At 41.4% G+C, this 16,250-nt stretch overlaps 1 protein-coding gene across 1 annotated transcript in view; it reads left to right on the top strand.

The window, feature by feature from the left end:
* LOC147201168 (sodium- and chloride-dependent GABA transporter 2-like) overlaps nt 1–16,250 on the top strand; it is a 36,738-nt gene that overhangs the window by 7,320 nt on the left and 13,168 nt on the right. The window contains exons 6-15 of the mRNA XM_086117917.1: nt 3,850–3,990; nt 4,137–4,224; nt 9,821–9,953; nt 10,230–10,364; nt 10,544–10,647; nt 11,185–11,309; nt 11,564–11,676; nt 11,749–11,886; nt 12,029–12,131; nt 15,966–16,066. Of these exons, the coding sequence (XP_085974043.1) occupies nt 3,850–3,990; nt 4,137–4,224; nt 9,821–9,953; nt 10,230–10,364; nt 10,544–10,647; nt 11,185–11,309; nt 11,564–11,676; nt 11,749–11,886; nt 12,029–12,131; nt 15,966–16,066 (1,181 nt within the window). The remainder of the gene's footprint in view (nt 1–3,849; nt 3,991–4,136; nt 4,225–9,820; nt 9,954–10,229; nt 10,365–10,543; nt 10,648–11,184; nt 11,310–11,563; nt 11,677–11,748; nt 11,887–12,028; nt 12,132–15,965; nt 16,067–16,250) is intronic.

Genomic DNA, 16,250 nt, shown 5'->3' with positions numbered 1-16,250 from the left:
GTTCCAAACACCCAAAAATGTGAATAAAAACGACAACGGCAGTATTTGTCTTTTTTTTTTTTTTTTTTTTTTGCAGAGCATAAAGAATATGTGCCATCATGGCTCACCTGTTTTCTGAGTTTGGTCATGCAAGCTGACCTGTGATTGATCGCTACCTGAGCACTGAGCCAATATGAAGTCATTTTCAGTTGACAGCAAGTGGCAAAATGTCCAGCTCCTGAGATAGATATAAAAGGGTGGATTTTGCTGTCGAATTCATTTCCCACAAATGCAACATGAATCAAAATGCCATGTTTCAACTGGGGAGCACATAGAAAATTTGGGGCTTGACTTCATTGCTTAAAACATTGCAAGACCGCCACATAGATGTCGCTGACTTTAGGTGAGAGCGGGTTAAACTGTGGACTGGTCATGCATATATCGGCATGTACAGACAAACAAGCACACGCACACACACATACACACACACACACACACACGTTCACACCGAAGGAGAAGTCAGAGCAGGGGCAGGGAACTCCGGTTTCTCAAGAGCAAAATCCTGCCTGTTTCAGATCTCTCCCGACTCCATCACACCTGATTCAATTGATCATGATGGTTTCAAAATTCTACAGACCTTGCTGATGGGCTGATCATTTGAATCAGGTGTGTTGAAGTAGAGAGAGATCTAAAACAGGCAGGATATGGCTCTCGAGGGACCCGAGTTCCTTACCCCTGAGTTAGAGTCTTGAATGAACCACACATGCACATTTGTGGAATGTGGGAGGAAGCATGCAAAGTCCGTACAGGAAGGGCCAAAGCCAGATTTGAACCCCTGACCTCAGAACTGTGCTAAGCAGTCGGGCACCGTACCTCTGTTTATGCTGCCTTTTAAATTCATGGTTTTTTTTTTACTTTCATTGACTGCATTTCTATTATATAATGTTGGTATTGGAAAATATATCGTTATTATTCCAAAAAAAGCATGTGCAGTTCTCCACCGCACATGCCCAACTCAGTGCAAATGGCCGCAATTAGGCATGGTTGATTTTGCACTTTAAAATAGTACCGCTGGAAACTCTGAAAACAACTCCGGATTGAACACATCAGTCAGAACAAGACATGCTAACAAACGACAAGGGAGGAGAACGAGAGTGTCCCGCATTTACTTCTCAGCATGTGGCTGTTGGCCAGGAGACGGTGGGCAGCAAGAAAAGGTTACAGCTAAGTGACTGCCATTAAAAGTACAGGCATTCATTCCAACCCTGTTTTGAACCTTAAGAAGAATATCCCTCATTGGCTTGATGCACACCACCAGAACGCTGCCTCTGCAGGGTGCAGTGGGACGGAGTGGAACGTTCAGTCCACCGAGGGGAAACAGCTTCACATTAGAAGGATGATCAGTTGCTTCTATCTTTCTCTCTAAGGATTCATTACCCGTGCTGGTTATGCAACCGCTTGTTGTTTGTGTACCTTTGTGTTTCAAGTGGGATGATGCAAAAGCTACAAACCCAAATGTCACCGAAATTGGTGGGGCAGTATAACATATCCCTGTTGTCATCGTAGATAATAGGAGGGGCGCACACCCTAACCTGGTAAACCAGCCAATCTTTACTCATTTAACTCATTCACTCCCAAAGACGTTTTTAAACGTCTTTTCAGACATGGTCCAGAATTGGCTGGTACTGAATGAGTTAAATATATCTTTCAATATTGAATTTTGGTTGAGAGGCACTGGTCTGGTGCAATGTTTCCCAGCCTCAATAGAACCGAGGTAAATATGTTACATTAGCAATAAATAAATATTACGGCGCACCCCAAGCAAAAATATCACAACAAGTCAGTATACTGGAATAATGATGACCTTGTCTCAGTTTACTCTGAAATGTACTTCCCCGTACTTTTTGTTTTAAGCTGATTACAATATTCAGTCAAATAAAATTGCAAAAACCGATTAATCCGGTGGTGCAGCCATCGAGGTGCTGAAAGCATCAGATGAACTAATATGTGTTTGATTTGTACAGTAAAACAGGGTTTAGTAACAAAACAAATGCTGCAATATCTGAAGATTTGTAATTATTACATATGACCATTTCAAATTTTGGAAGTTTTTTTGGAAGAATCGTGCAAGTCGCATGAGATTTGCTTTCACGGGTCACATCAATAACGTGGCGGGACAGACCTGGATCCTGGGACTGAGTTAACACCTGGGAGCTTGTGGTTAGCACATCTGCAATAATATTTATTGCTGGGCAAAGTTGAAGTGGTGGATGGATTTAGTGGGCCTCATGGCCTTATAAAAAGAGTTGATCCACTTTTTCATTGTTTGAAATTCACAAGGGAAGTTTATCACACAATAGTGGGCAAAGAGGAAGCGAGTGGTCTTGGCCGCGCTTTAGTCGATAGATATTTTTTCTATTCTTAACAAGCCGACGACGTGCAAGTCTGTCAACACTCCTTTGACTTTTCCATCTGTGGCATGCTGCCCAAGTTCATTCCTTCCAACTGAACACATCAAAGTTTTAATAGGCTATTAATACCTGACAAGATTATGGAAATAACTAAACTAGCTTAGCCTTGTTTTTAGAAGACGTTCACCCTCATAAATAGTGAGCTTGTTGGAAGCTGGTTTCAGCTTGTGACATGTGATTCTGGCAGGTTATTTACAGCGCCGGGATGATGTATGATGGATAGTGTCCAAACAGCACATTGTCCGTGCTCGCGCTGCCAAAGAAACATGCCACTCGGCTATCACTCGGGGCTTTCTAACTGCAATACATGCAGTCAAGCAGGAAGGAATGAGGATATCTCGGTAAGTCCATACAGTGGTAACTCTACTTACGAACGTCTCTTCATACGAAATTGTCAAGTTACGAAACGCCTCAACAGGAAAATATTGCCTTTGTTACGAAAGAAATGTCAAGATACGAAATGTAAAAATAGAAGTCTGTTCTGCTATTCGCAGCTCCGACTTTCATGAATGCAACATACTTATAGCTGCTCTGCCATTGGCTATTACCGAGCATCATCCTGGCATCCCATTGGCTAAGAGGGACTTCTATGTGACTTTGTGTGTACTGTTATGTACTGTAGATTGATGTTAAGTGTCAACGCAGCATCCTTGTCATTTGCCTAGGAGGTGTTTCGAAGGTTTTACGTAAATGCGAATCACCCAGAAAAAGTGTTCACCGGTCGGGCGATCGCTCACTATGCTGGTGTTTGCCTTGGACATTTTTGAGGGATTGTTAAAAGCCGATAAAAGCAAACGTCCTTGGATGAGTTCTTTACAAAACGCCAGGCAAAAACCATTTCTGAGAGAGACCATGGACTAAAGAGAGCAAAAAACGACGAGGACGCAGTTAAAAGTTAAATGACCATCATTTTTATTCTTGAAACTATTCTTTGTGTTTTACATTATGCACAACTCTCATTTATCATGCAATGATCTAATTGTAACATTTTATACTTTATGAAACATTTTTGTCCAAATTTGGGGGGCTTGGAACGAATTAGGGAATTTACATGGAAAACGCGTCTCTACTTACAAAATTTTCTAAAGAAATTTCTTCCAAAGTCAATTAATTTCTTAAGCAGAGGTTCCACCGTAATAGATTTGAGAAGCACATTATTTTGGTATTTCTCTGGGGTTTGTTGGCAACTACTGCATCAAACATAGAGAACAAGGTGGTCCATTCAACTGATGGCCAAACGAAACCACATTCCTCTGACGTGTTGACGTGGTATCTTTTTCTGGAGCGTACCGTCTCATGAGCCAGGAAGATCCTGAACATCCTGAACCTTGTGGCATTCAGTTAACATGGGCATGCAAGATGAGAGATTGTCATACAACGAGTCACCTTGTCTCCCCAGGGATCGGTTATGCAACCCAGGTAGTGATTGCCTACGCTGCCGTGTCGTACATTGTCATCCAGGCCTGGGCTTTCTTCTATCTCTTCTCGTCCTTCAGTGCTGAGGTTCCGTGGGCCAGCTGCAGAAATCTCTGGAACACAGGTAAACCGCGCCTATCAACACATGCAGGCTATGTGAAGAAATTGTATCGTGCTGCGCATATCAAATACTATCTGTCTCTAATACTTTGTACTTTGGCCAACTAAGTCTATTATATTGTTGCAACATTTATCTGATTCTTTCCTTAGATAATTGTGTTGAATTTGACAAGAAGAATGTGTCATCCAATTGGACAGCAGCTGCGAATGCGACAACTCCTGCAACAGAATTCTGGGAGTAAGTACATTTTGAAATATGTATTATTAATTTGGGCCACAAAAATGTCATGACCTGAAGCAAAAGTTAAGCTATTCAAATTTCTCCCGCACAACACAACACAAATAATGCAAAACAGGAACAACAAGAGAAGCTCACCCAATCTTGTCTACCATGTTTAATTAAGTGCAGGCTAGGATTCAAGGTGTCTATTTGTTGTTCCAATGAAAAGACTTCCTATCTTGGCACGAAAGTGGTTGCTGATGGCCATGTGGCATCCAGCAATGCAAAATAAAATCAGCAAATTTCGAGCAAGAGGAGTGCATAAGTGAATAATGTATATTTTAATGCCACCACTAAGTTTGAAAAAAAAAAGAGTATTGTTGGAGGATGATCAAGCAGGGGGAAGCGTCCGTTCTCCACTTCCCCAGGTCCTCCGCGTGTTCGTTTGATTCGGGCTGAGTTGATGTGCGAAAATGAGAGGCTGGAAATGGAGAAGTTCTTGCAAGATGTTTTACTGAACGTTCAGGGCACAAGTGTGAAACAACACGAATCGATTCGGGCTCCTGTGAGTCTCAGATTTCATCAGGAAGCCCCGAGCAACTACAGTCACACGTACATATAGGCATAGTATGTTAATTATATTAATTAGGGGCGGGCAGTCCTTCCCCTTATGTAAAAATCAGAAACAAAGAAAGGTGAATGTAGTTCGATCTTGGCATTTTGACAAAGTACAGACCATATCTGCTGGTCCACAAATCTTGAGATTAGGGTTCCTCTTCGAAGGCACTTGACAGCCTTCAGGGACTTTTACGAGGTGGAGGAGGCAAGAAAACCCTCGGGGGGCTGTTAATTAACCAAGTGAAAATAGAATCTAAACTTCACACTACATTCTTTGTTTTAAGTACTTCAGCAGATGTTCAGGACAGAGACTAGTGTCAAAGTCGACCTGTCTATGATACAAAGTTTTAAGCTAAACATATAACATATATAGGTGATATCTTCCGTATCTGTAGTCGAATTTGGAAGGGTGTTGTACTGTACATTCAGCGGTGCAGTCGTGAGCAACGGTATGAGGTATTTGAGTGGTATTTTGTGCAAAATATTGCACATGTACTGTGCAACGGTATGAGGCAACCCATAGGGTACAGTAACGATCCAACAGGGTTTTATTTAGTGAAAAATACAACTTAGGATCTAAATATGCATGGCCAGAGGCCACAATGTCACGTCTGGACACATATCTGTATTTAATGTATTCGATCCGGGTTACTGTATTACTTTTCAACAACAACTTTAACTCATTAACTGTATCATTTAATTGTGATCAAACGTTGCTATATTTTATGATATTACTGTTTTATAGAGGGCGGCCCGGTAGTCCAGTGGTTAGCACGTCGGCTTCACAGTGCAGAGGTACCGGGTTCGATTCCAGCTCCGGCCTCCCTGTGTGGAGTTTGCATGTTCTCCCCGGGCCTGCGTGGGTTTTCTCCGGGTGCTCCGGTTTCCTCCCACATTCCAAAAACATGCATGGCAGATTGATTGAACGCTCTAAATTGTCCCTAGGTGTGAGTGTGGGCGTGGATGGTTGTTTGTCTCTGTGTGCCCTGCGATTGGCTGGCAACTGATTCAGGGTGTCCCCCGCCTACTGCCCGAAGACGGCTGGGATAGGCTCCAGCACCCCCCGCGACCCTAGTGAGGATCAAGCGGTTCGGAAAATGGATGGATGGATGGATGTTTTATAGATTGTTACCAAAATGTCATATAACGATCTTTGAAATATCAAACACTGTTTGCAGCCAAAGCTTCGCCTTTGTGGACGTGTGAGCAGGTATTTGCAATTGCTGCCATTTATAAAGAGGTAAATTGGTTGCGGATTTAATGTGACGGCTAAAACTAAAGCCCGTTTGTAGAATCCTGCCTTAACGATACCATTGACTCTTAAACTCCAGTATTAATGTTTGGCAATTAAGCAACATATGCATATGCATGGATCTACAATTTTGAAAACAAAAAAGTAGGTTTGGCTTTGATTGTTATTTTAGGTTGACTTGTGTGAAATTTTGTTTTGCAACTTGACTGCATCACTGATTTAGCCGCAACTATTATGTGGGAAGAAAATGTCATCAGTCGTGACATTGAGCCTCGCTATGGGTCCTGCGCTCAACATTATTGTGCTTGAGATAATGCTGACATAGAAAACAGAAGTGCAGAACATTCAGGAAGGGCTTCTAGCATCCCATTAAGAATAACGTTTAAAAAGTTATTCATTAACTAGCAAGCAAAAAGTAAAACCCCATTGATAGCGTGAGGACTAGATGAAAGTGGACCAAGCATCGACCCTTGCGGAACCCTGCATGTTGAGAGACTCATTAACTGCTATAATTTAATGCAGAATACTTAATGAATGTCACATTTGCAACGTCATGATACTCTATACAGAGATTTATAGTACATCAGGGCAGTTCATAAAGTTTCAGTAGCCATTTTTAATGCACCCGATTCAATTAGAATTATTTTCAGTTATTGTGGATTCAGCATATTTGGGAAAGACTATTTGAAATACAAGTGTTTCTTTGTTTCTGACTGAAAAACGAGCATCCTCTCATGAGTCTAAATCTGCCAAATCCTTTTGTCCGAGAAGCAATCTTACATTGAGCAAGGCCAAGTGCGGTGTGCCAGTGGCTGATTGAGAGATCAGTGTCCATGTTGTAGAATAATGAACACAAAGAGAAGCTTATTGTCAAGGGGAGTATGGGAACTTTTTTTGGCTGCTTCATTTCAAAAGAATCTCCCTCGTGAATGTAAACTCGCCTCCCACCTGTGCATTCACTGCTGGACAACAAAATACTACACGCTTGTGCAAATAGCTACTTGGGGTCAGGAAAGGTTTTGCAACATTGTTTGTGTTGGACATTGCAACACACCAAGTCAACTTGTTGTTATGTCAAACATAACAGGACATCTTAATGAAGAGAATGAAGTTAGAATCACTCATGAAAAAAAACAACCTCAAAGATGAATTATTGTAGTCCTAACGCAGTTGTTATGAGTTCAGTAAAAAATTGCAATATATTAAGTAGGCATACTGGTAATATGATTCCAATAAGTTGTTTTTACTTTGCACTGATGATTCAAAAATTTGTTATTTTTTGTCAAATTAAATATTCTTTGAATACTTATTTACTTAAGGCTTACAACATTTTCTTTACAATACGTTCTACTGCATACACCTCCACTCGTCTAAACACAGCATTATGATTAATATTGTGTTTGCCGAATACGACTTAAGCAGCAAAATCCAATCGTTTTTCGCCATCTCATGGGGTGGCCATTTTGGCACTATCTGTCAGCTGAAAATGACATCACAGTTGCTCGGGGTTCAGGTGACGACCAATCACGGCTCACCTGTTTTCTAAAGCTGAGCTATGATTGGTTGTTGATGGTTATTTGCTCAAGACAATACCTTTTATCAGTTTGAACATGAAAAATAGTGTGTGGTGCAGTGTATTCAAATAAATATATGTTGAACATGATTTGCAAAACGTTGTACAGTACTGTATTCTGTTTTTATTTATGATTAAAAAAACGTCCGACTTCATTGGAGTTGGGTTTGTACTACCACTAATATGAATCCTTATTGCACAATAAGAACTGTCCTTGTGCACCCTCAAAACTGAAACATTTCTAACAATCAGATTTAATGATGCAAAAACCCACCATTGTAAGTGTAGCAAAGCTGCATTTCAGAATACTTTTGGGTCTAACGAGCAACAACATTCAGAAATTGTTCATGGGTACAGTGACACAAATTACTTTGTTTCGAAGTCCGTTGAGCAGTGGGAAACGAATCATCCATCTTCCTGTCAACACTTCAGTCGCTAGCATACATGTGCTGAGCGGAATGTGAGACAAGGTCAAAAAAGACATTGGAATATCAAAAATGTCATTGGGGAGCTTGTGATACAGGTGACATTCAATGAGCGTGACGTTGCCCATCATCATATATATTATGACTACGGATAGGCATTTGAGTACATTTCCTCCATTGGCTATGTGGAAAATCAGTTTGGCACAGTGCAAGATCTGCCCGTGCGGATTATGTAGTCGGCTGCACATCTGATGTGGGCAGTTGGAGATCGCCTTTCAACCCCGATTGTGCGTGCGTCCCTGTGTGACATGTCATGAATGATCTTGTCATAACTGTAAATGTGGCATTTCCCGAAATATACAGTATCTCTCTCCAATAAAAGACGAATCAATAGGGAGCTTGATATATTTTAAAGTAGAATCAATCAATTCGGTTGGTTTTGATGCACTTCAGTGTCTTTTAAATCAAATATTTGTTAAGCCAGGCGGCGCGCTGGTCGACTGGTTTGCACGTCGGTTTCGCAGTGCAGAGGTGCAGGGTTCGATTCCGGCTCCGAGTTTGCATGTTCTTCCCGTGCCTGTGTGGATTTTCTCCGGCTACTCCAGTTTCCTCCCACATTCCAAAAACATGGATGGCAGGTTAATGGGACACTCTAAATCAGGGGTGCCCACACTTTTTGGACCGAAGATCTACTTTTCGATCAACTAACCTCCCGGGATCTACCCTTACCAGCACGCGCGCACACACACACACTCATGCACGCACGCACGCCATGATGAGAAACAGCCTGAAACTGAGGCATGCGATGCACTTTTGCAGCCTGTTAACTATCGTAGCTCACACGGACCATTTTAAAGTGCTTCCCTGGGCCCTCCTAGATTCCTATTCTTTGCCCGTGCCCTCTGTGAATTGTACATGAAGCAAACTCTGAATGAGAATAATGACGATAATAGATAGACCACAACAGCTCTGATCACAAGCTGCAATTGCAGACTGCTGAGCGCTAACAACTTCCGGTGACGTAATCACGCGCCATCGTAAATTCAAGATTTACCTGCTTTATTTTATTTTTAAAACATTTTTTTGTGAAAATGAGACTGATAGGATGATTAGGGTGCAGCGTACATTAACACAAAAAATATATTACTAACATGTACAAAGATACACAAATGGTTGTTTGTTTTTTTTCTCCTCGACACTCCTCGGATGTACTTGGGACCTGTCTTAGATCTACCGGTAGATCAGGATCGACGTAATGGGCACCCCTGCTCTAATTGTCCCATGTCGTGAGTGTACGTGTGAATGGTTGTTTGTCTATGTGTGCCCTGCGATTGGCTGGCAACCGGTTCAGGGTGTCCCCCGCCTACTGCCTGAAGATAGCTGGGATAGGCTCCAGCACCCCCCGGAACCCTAGTGAGGATAAACGGATTAGAAAAGTCTGCAGAAAGATCATTTAAAAGAGAAGTCATGACACCAAATATTTTTTTTCCTGGATCATTAGGAGTTTCAAATTTCCTGGCCTGAAGTAACATTAACAATGAGGTGTTTGTTTTGTTTCGCTGTTGTTTACAGGTTGGCTGGAGTGCTCCACTCTCATGTTGGTGTCCTGAACATAGTACTTCTTTACCAAGCTGTTTTAGAAAAGGCGTAATTGTCTGAACTGAAATTTCTTAACTCTTGAGTTAGGTGCAGAACATGATATGTCACATGTTTGACCATGTCGGCTTGTGATGTTTTTGTTTCAAGGAGACGAGTTCTGGGTATATCCAATGGGATAGAAGAGATTGGCAGCCTGAGGTGGGAGCTAGCCTTGTGTCTCTTGTTGGCTTGGATTCTGTGCTACTTCTGTGTTTGGAAAGGAGTGAGATCCACTGGAAAGGTAACACTCTTTATTTCTGTAAACACATGCACGCATATGAGTTTCAGAAAAAGACATGCGATTACACTCAGATCAGGAAGCTGACGAAAAGGTTACAGCAGAGGTAATCCTCCAACATTGGGATGCAATCAACTGTGGCCTAGTTCCGCTCTGTAGGGAAAAAAATGGATTATTACTGCGCCTTGAGCACAGTTTAGCCCTGATCCTTTTTTTATTAGATACAACTATTCAAACCTATTTTACGAGTATTAACCCTCACGTGTCTCTTGTTGACAGGTAGTTTACTTTACAGCCACTTTCCCTTATGTAATGTTGGTTGTTCTGTTGGCTCGTGGACTCACTTTACCCGGCGCCATGGACGGCATCATTTTCTACCTCTATCCTGACCCGACAAGGTTGGTGGACCCTCAAGTAAGTAATAAAGTGCCAGGCGAAAATAAATAAATACATTAATCAACCAAGTACCATGATGGGATGCCGAAACAGCTGCATAGGCTAAATCTAGTGTATCATCTTAAATTCACATTTTATTTTTCATTTTTGTTCATCAATGTAAAGTTCATATTTCATTTTCTGACCTTTGCACCCAGGTTTGGATGGATGCAGGAGCACAAGTCCTCTTCTCTTTTGGGATTTGTCAGGGAAGTTTGACAGCTCTTGGAAGTTACAACGAGTTTACTAATAACTGTTATAAGTGAGTTCTCTTCCCTGTTTGTTTCCTGTCTCGGGTCACCACTTTCTGTCTGTTTAGCCTTTTCTGCTTCAACAATATTTTTATTCCTAGCACATGAAGGTCTACGCTCCGAGTTGTTTATAAAAAGAACGGATGTGACTTTTCAAGGTCATTGCTCTCCAAAGTCCAACTGCTCAGGATATTGTTGAAATGGCTTCTTTCTCCCTTCGAAACCCACAATTGAGAAACTTGTTGACTTTTATGCTGTATATGAAATGTATAGAGAAGCTTCTTCACTCTCAACAAGGAAATGCCATTTTTTTCCACCTTTATACTGTTCCCACCCAACTTCACAGAGTGGAGTCTGCTGTCTAGTGGTGACAGATATGTACTACAACAAACAGCTTCTGATTGAAAAAGAGAAAGAGAGAGAGAGAGAAATCACAAGTAGATAGCCAGCTAGCTAGCTAGCTAGATAGAGAGATAAAATGATGCACAGTGTGTTGTCAAGTACCTGTAAGTTGGTTGTCTGATAATTATTTCATTTTTTCCCCTTAGAGACACATTTGTTCTATGTTTGGTGAATGGTGGCTCAAGCTTTGTCGCGGGCTTTGCCATCTTTTCAGTTTTGGGATTCATGTCCTATGAACAAGGATTGCCGATATCCGAAGTGGCCGCTTCTGGTAAGAATCCAAGTATAACTCATGATTATTTCTCACTTATACAGAGCATTTGCTCAATGATAACAACGCCGAATGTTTCTCAAGTTTTTTAGTCAACACCAGTGCTGACATTTTGAATCATCTTATGAAGACGGACAATGTGTCAAGTTCTTGAAATGGTTCTGTGGATATTGAGACCGTGCTTGGGTTACACCTGCATGAGTGTTTTTTGTTGTTGTTGTTTTTAATATTGAGGACTATGTGTCTAAATGCAGGACCTGGCCTGGCTTTTATAGCATATCCAAGGGCCGTGGCAATGATGCCTTTACCTCAGTTGTGGGCCATATGCTTCTTTATCATGGTCATCCTGCTGGGAGCTGATACACAGGTGTGTTGAAAATGTGCTTCTGGAACTTCTGGTCAGTTTCTGGTTTGTATTAATGGATCTTTGCTCTGTTAGTTTGTGAGCTTGGAGTGCCTGATGACCTCCGTGACAGATATGTTTCCGACTGTTTTCCGGAGGGCTTATCGCCGAGAGCTGTTGCTGCTATGTCTCTGCTCCGTTTGCTTCTTCCTTGGTCTTCTTCTCGTCACTGAGGTGAGAGAAGGGCTCTTTTCATTATCGCGTTGTTTTTGTGCTCAGTGTATTTAAGTTATCAAGTGATGGTACAGTGGCCCGCCGATTTGCTTTAATGACCGCAAATGTTTTGTTGTGATCTGTCAACGCTATCTTCTTCCAGGGGGGCCTATATTTCCTTCAGCTTTTCGACCATTATGTCTGTAGTGGCAACAACCTTCTCCTCCTTTCAGTGTGTCAGTCCATCGCAATTGGATGGATATATGGTAAGTCCTTGTGGCTGTCAGTCATTGTACATTTTCAAATATCTGTACCTCCTCCCGCCTCGCTACTCTGGCAAAATGTGATGATAAAATGAGCCCCTACATGGAGTATCATGTTCACTTACTGTATGTAAACACTTCCGGAAACACCGTGCCACGTGATGTAGCTTTGTTGGTGCATGTCACTCGATGTCGCGCTTTGTGCGCATGCGTGTCACATCACGGAAGTGTTCCATTCACATTAGAAGTCGCAATTGATATCTCAAACTGGAGCAAAAGATATCTCCAATTCAGTTGCACCTCTGTTGCCGATTTGTAGATATCAGGAGCGAGAAACCCCGCACACATGAATGACAAAAGTGGCATTATTTCTCCTTGGTGAAGTGATGTTGCAGATACCTGTTGTTCAGTTTGAATGGGGCAGACATGAATTGGAGACATCACTCTTTGTTGAATGGGCCCCAAAATAAAATCAATCAATCAAATAAATCAATCCATTGATTAGCCGAACCGCTTCTTCTCACGAGGGTCGCGGGAGTGTTTCAGGCGACTGTTTTCGGGCAGTAGGCAGGGCTACACATTAAACTGACTGCCAAACAATCACAGGTCACACAAAGACGAACAGCCATTCACGCTCACAATCACACCTGGGTGTAGATTCAGAGTGTTCAAATAATTTACCATGCCTGTTTTTGGAACGTGGGAGGAAATCGGAGTACCTGGAGAAAACCCACACAGGCAAGGGGGAGAGCATGCAAACTCCCCACAGGAAGGCTAGAGCCTGGATCTGAACACTGGGCCTCTGTACTGTGAGACGGACGTGTTAACCGTGCCGCACGTTACATACTGTACATCCTGAATAAAAATTTTAATTAATTTCAAAAAAATAGTCACAATGTAATTAAAACGAATCAGAAAGACTGTCGATACCTTCAACGTTAATTCTGGACAGCCAAATTTAGTCATTCAATGTTGACGCGTCTTGCCATAGCGCAAACATTTTTAATCCAGCACATTTATTCAGTACAGTTCATTTGTATGAATTTTCAGATTGAATACATTCACATTTAATCTTATGGAGCAGTTTTCCAACATTTATTTAACAGTTTTCAAACATTTATTTAGGTCTAACTTCTGTGTGCGCATTTTAAGTGAGTCACGTTTTAAGTAGTGTTTTATTTTCCGCAGTGTTAAGTGCAGTGTTAATGTTCAAACTGTGCATTATGTTACATTGGCTTACAGGAATGCTAAATATATCACAGAGGAATACAACCTCTGCCTCGTATTTTGAGGAGTATTTTGTTTCTCTGTATTTATGTTAGTCATAGTGTTGGTGATACTTGAAGAGCTACCTTTTTTCAAAAACTATTTTTAAGGTTATACTTGTAAATTTTGATAACAATTTGTTTAGGGCAATTAATACACCAGGCAAGTTTGCTATGGCTCTCTCATCGGAGATACAGGCAGTATTGGTATGAGCTGTTACTTTTGGCAATGACTGTGTGCACAAATACAAAGAAAAAGAAAAAGAAAAATAAAGGGCTCATAGCCAGCGGTTTGGATCGGAAAAATACAGGCGCTTGCTTGTATGAGAGTGCTGTACTGTTAAGCACATCGACGACCAGCCGATCAGAGCAACGGGTGGGCAGGCAGCTGACAAAAAAAAATAAGTAAAAAATCCAATTCGTTAACTTCTTAATTAACAGCCAGTATGATGAGCCAAAACCACGTATAGGTGATAGAAACTGAACTGCTGTTTACTTTCTCTTCTTTTCAAGAAAAGCTGGTCTACAATTGTGATGAAACGGTTACCATGGCAGCACCCATGCTTCTCTCCTCCGAGAACTCTTTTCGATTTAAAGGGACCCTATTAACAATGTGTTAATTTGTTTGCACTGTTCATTATTTCAAAAACCCACTATTCATTTCAATAATATGTTAAAAAAAAGTTCAATGAAATCAACTTCAATATTTTGTGTAATTGTAAATGAAATAATCGCAAATTATATTACAGGTGGTGTGCCGCCCCTACGGATACTCCGAGCGGAAAAAAACCTAGCAAACGGACTTCATCAACATGATGAACAGAGCATGTGAATGAAATGCCATGCCCTTCCTCCGTTACTTGAGGGAATACTAGAAGCCGTTTGGGATTACATTATGATGGCACATTTGCAAAAAAAACCTTTCGATAGTCTTGCAAAATATGGTCTCTCTTGCCACCGTCGTTCACGTGCTTCAAAATACACGCGCTTTGAGCTTTGGTCATAGCATTCTATTGGTTCACCACTAGATGGCGATAAATTCTGCAAATTGTATCTTTAATAGCCACCGACCGGTTCTACTTCCGGAATGGACACTGATTGGCCCTGAATTTGTTGACCTCGTTTGAGAACGTTGATTGTTTCGTGGCCGGGGAAGGCTGGAGAGGGTTTGCCATTTCACAATCGTATCAACATTTGTTTTCAGATTAAGTAGCTTTTTTTAACCCTTTATCCGGAAACCCCTTACGGTTTTGTATACACGTTTGACCTTGGGCAGGGCTGGCGGTTTCTGGGGGTTGCGTAGACAGCGTTGAAAAGGAGGGACCTTGATTTGCTGTGCTTTGAATGGGCCTTCTGCCCTCTTGTGGAAAACATTGGACAATGCATCTCATCCAAAGGATTTCTGATCTGGAATTGTGATTTTGTTTAGAAAACGTGTCATAAAATGTAAGGAACCGTTCAAATGTATTTCTTAAGGTACAAAAGATGAAATTCTATTAAATGAGTAAATATGAGAAAATTATACCTGTTTTTTTATGTACAACTCCCAATATTATAATTTAAATCTATTTAATTAACTTTTTTTTATCATAATCCTTGAAACAATGATTTTAATGGTTGTTAACTCGTGACTGGAAGAGGGCAGCAGCACGATGGTTGACCGGTTAGCACGTCCCCTTCACAGTGCAGGGTTTGATTCCGCAGTGTTGAGTTTGCATGTTCTCCTTGTGCCTGGGGTAGGTTTTCTCCGGGTAGTCGAGTTCCTCTCACATTACACAAACATGCATGACAGGTTAATGGAACACTCTAAATTGACCCTAAGTGTGATTGTCAGCGCGAAGGGTTGTTTGTCTGTGTGTGTGATGTGTGCCCTGCAATTGGCTGGCAGCCTGTTCATCCTGCCCGAAGACAGCTGGGAATGGCCACAGCACACCCATGACCATCGTGAGAACAAGTGGATTAGAAAATGGATGGATGGATAGAAGAGGGCATTAAGACCCTTGACAGTGCATACATTCCCTTGATGTATCTTGGTCTAGACAACTTGATGTAGACCTCTATCCAAGTACCACAGTCCCGCGGGTCTTATGCACTTCATCGACCAAATATTTTGTCCTCTTTTGTTCTTCCTCATCCAAGCATGAGGGGGCATTAGATTCCAAGGAGGCCTTTGCACTCTATCTGACATTCATGGATACTTTGTTCTTGCCTGTTGTAAACAGGGATTTGTTAAAAAAAAAAAAACTCAGAGGGGCTGATGGCATGGACCTGAAATATATTTTGTTAGATGCACAAATACACTCATCAGCTGTTTAGATGAGTACACATAATGAGAACCAATGCTCGAGCTCTATCAAAATTTTGCTTTTACCCTAATGACAACGTTTATTTTTCAGTGACAGTGTTTTTTTTTGTGGCTATTTACAGTAATCCGATGTGGAGTCTTTATTTTCCTGGGTAGTGCTTCTACAAATAAAATCGTAATAACATGAACATGCAAACTACTAGATTTTTTTTAATGCTACCAAATTTCATGTAAAAAGAGACTTCTCATTTTGTGTTTGATAAACAGGTGCAGATCGTCTCTATGACAACATTGAAGAAATGATAGGCTATCGTCCGTGGCCACTCATGAAGATTTGCTGGCTTTACGTTACCCCTGCTGTTTGTCTGGTGAGTGAAATCATGTCGGTGGTGCGAGTCATTTTTGTGACAACGACAATGAATTAGTGTATGGAACATGCCTTGGCGACACGCTCACCCATCCAATTCATGTAATACAGGTGTCTGGAGTTTTCTCACAAAGCTTCATCTTGTTGTTGTTCTTCTCTCAAGCTTGAAATGACATGCTTGAAAT

Source organism: Hippocampus guttulatus, chromosome 8, assembly GCF_054856545.1.
Source record: "Hippocampus guttulatus isolate MCC_2025c chromosome 8, RoL_Hgut_1.0, whole genome shotgun sequence".
NCBI classification, from domain to species: Eukaryota; Metazoa; Chordata; class Actinopteri; order Syngnathiformes; family Syngnathidae; genus Hippocampus; species Hippocampus guttulatus.
This window is presented reverse-complemented; position numbering and strand designations above follow the sequence as displayed.